Raw genomic sequence first — 1,232 nt, 5'->3', positions numbered from 1 at the left:
AATGCGTAAATTGTCATAAATTTTTTGCTAATGGGTGATTGGTTCCATCTAAATTAAAAAGACATTTGGAAAGTAATCATCCTGGTTTGGCCGAGAAGGCCGAAGATACATTCAAACGTCGTGCTTCATCTCTTTAGGCAGGGTCATGCATGATGGAAAGAGTCTACAGGAATTAAAACGAAAACGCCACTAAATCATCATTTATTGTTGGTTTGCACATTGCAAAAGCTGGAAGGCCATATCCTATACCATAGCCGAGGAACTGATTAAACCTTGTGTGAAGGATGTGGTACAATGCATGTTAGGTCCAGATTTGACCAAGAAGTTCTATAGAAGTCCTAATAGATTAAAAACTTGTGAATTCTTCAGTTTAGGGCTTGATGAAAGTACCGACGTTGCTGGACTTGCTGTCTTGCTTGTGTTTGTGAGGTTTCCAGTTGGGATGAAAATAGAAGAAGAACTTCTTATGTGTGAAGAGCTTAAAAGTTATGCCACTGATGAAGAAATTTTCAATGCTATCCACAAGTATATAAGAAAAAATTATATTGAGTGGAGTAAATGTGTAGCTATATACACTGATGGAGCGGCTGCAATGGTTGATAAAATTAGAGGAGCGATGTCTAGAATAAAGGTAGTTGCAGAAAATAACTCCAGCAGTCATTGTATCTTACATCGCCATTTTTTAACAACTAAAAAGATGCCGCAAAATTTGAAAGACGTATTGGATGGTTCTGTGAAAATAATTACCCATGTGAAGAGCCGTCCGCTTCAAGCACGCCTTTTAAAGCTCACCGCTGAAGATGTGAGTATGGTTCACTTCTATTTTTTTGCCCCATACAGATGTTCAATGGCTATCGAGGGGAATAATTTTAGCGAGACTATTTGAACTAAATATCCACTGATTATCAATGAAATCAATTCTCAAACGAACTTCTTTGAATTTGTTATTGCTCATTTGCAAGGTTTGGAAGAAAGTATTATAAACTTTTTTCCTGACATTGACTCAACTGACTTATATAGCTGGAAAATGGGCCCGTTTTCGTGCGATCCAAAAAATAAACCTGTCGGAATGATAAATAAAGGTTTTCAAAATCTACTTGAGATTAGCGAAGATAGCAGTTTAAAACTCAAATACAGTGAAGGAAGTCAAGAAGAGTTCTGGATGCAGGTATATTCAGAAAATAATGCTGTTGGCAAGGTTGCAGTGAAAAAACTTGTGTGTATCATATCGA

At 36.9% G+C, this 1,232-nt stretch overlaps 1 protein-coding gene across 1 annotated transcript; it reads left to right on the top strand.

Moving 5' to 3' along the window:
* The first annotated feature begins 298 nt into the window (after nucleotides 1-298).
* LOC140446389 (zinc finger BED domain-containing protein 5-like) lies at nucleotides 299-886 on the top strand. The gene has a single exon (XM_072538936.1). The coding sequence runs from the start codon at nucleotides 299-301 to the stop codon at nucleotides 884-886; it is 588 nt and encodes a 195-aa protein (XP_072395037.1).
* Nucleotides 887-1,232: the final 346 nt, after the last annotated feature.

Source organism: Diabrotica undecimpunctata, chromosome 7 (assembly GCF_040954645.1).
Source record: "Diabrotica undecimpunctata isolate CICGRU chromosome 7, icDiaUnde3, whole genome shotgun sequence".
Lineage (NCBI taxonomy): Eukaryota > Metazoa > Arthropoda > Insecta > Coleoptera > Chrysomelidae > Diabrotica > Diabrotica undecimpunctata.
The sequence above is the reverse complement of the archived record's forward strand: the minus strand, read 5'-3'. Positions and strand labels throughout refer to the sequence as shown.

Excerpts from the sequence above, each read along its gene's own strand:
- LOC140446389 (XM_072538936.1), top strand. The coding sequence starts at position 299 with ATGTTAGGTCCAGATTTGACCAAGAAGTTCTATAGAAGTCCTAATAGA.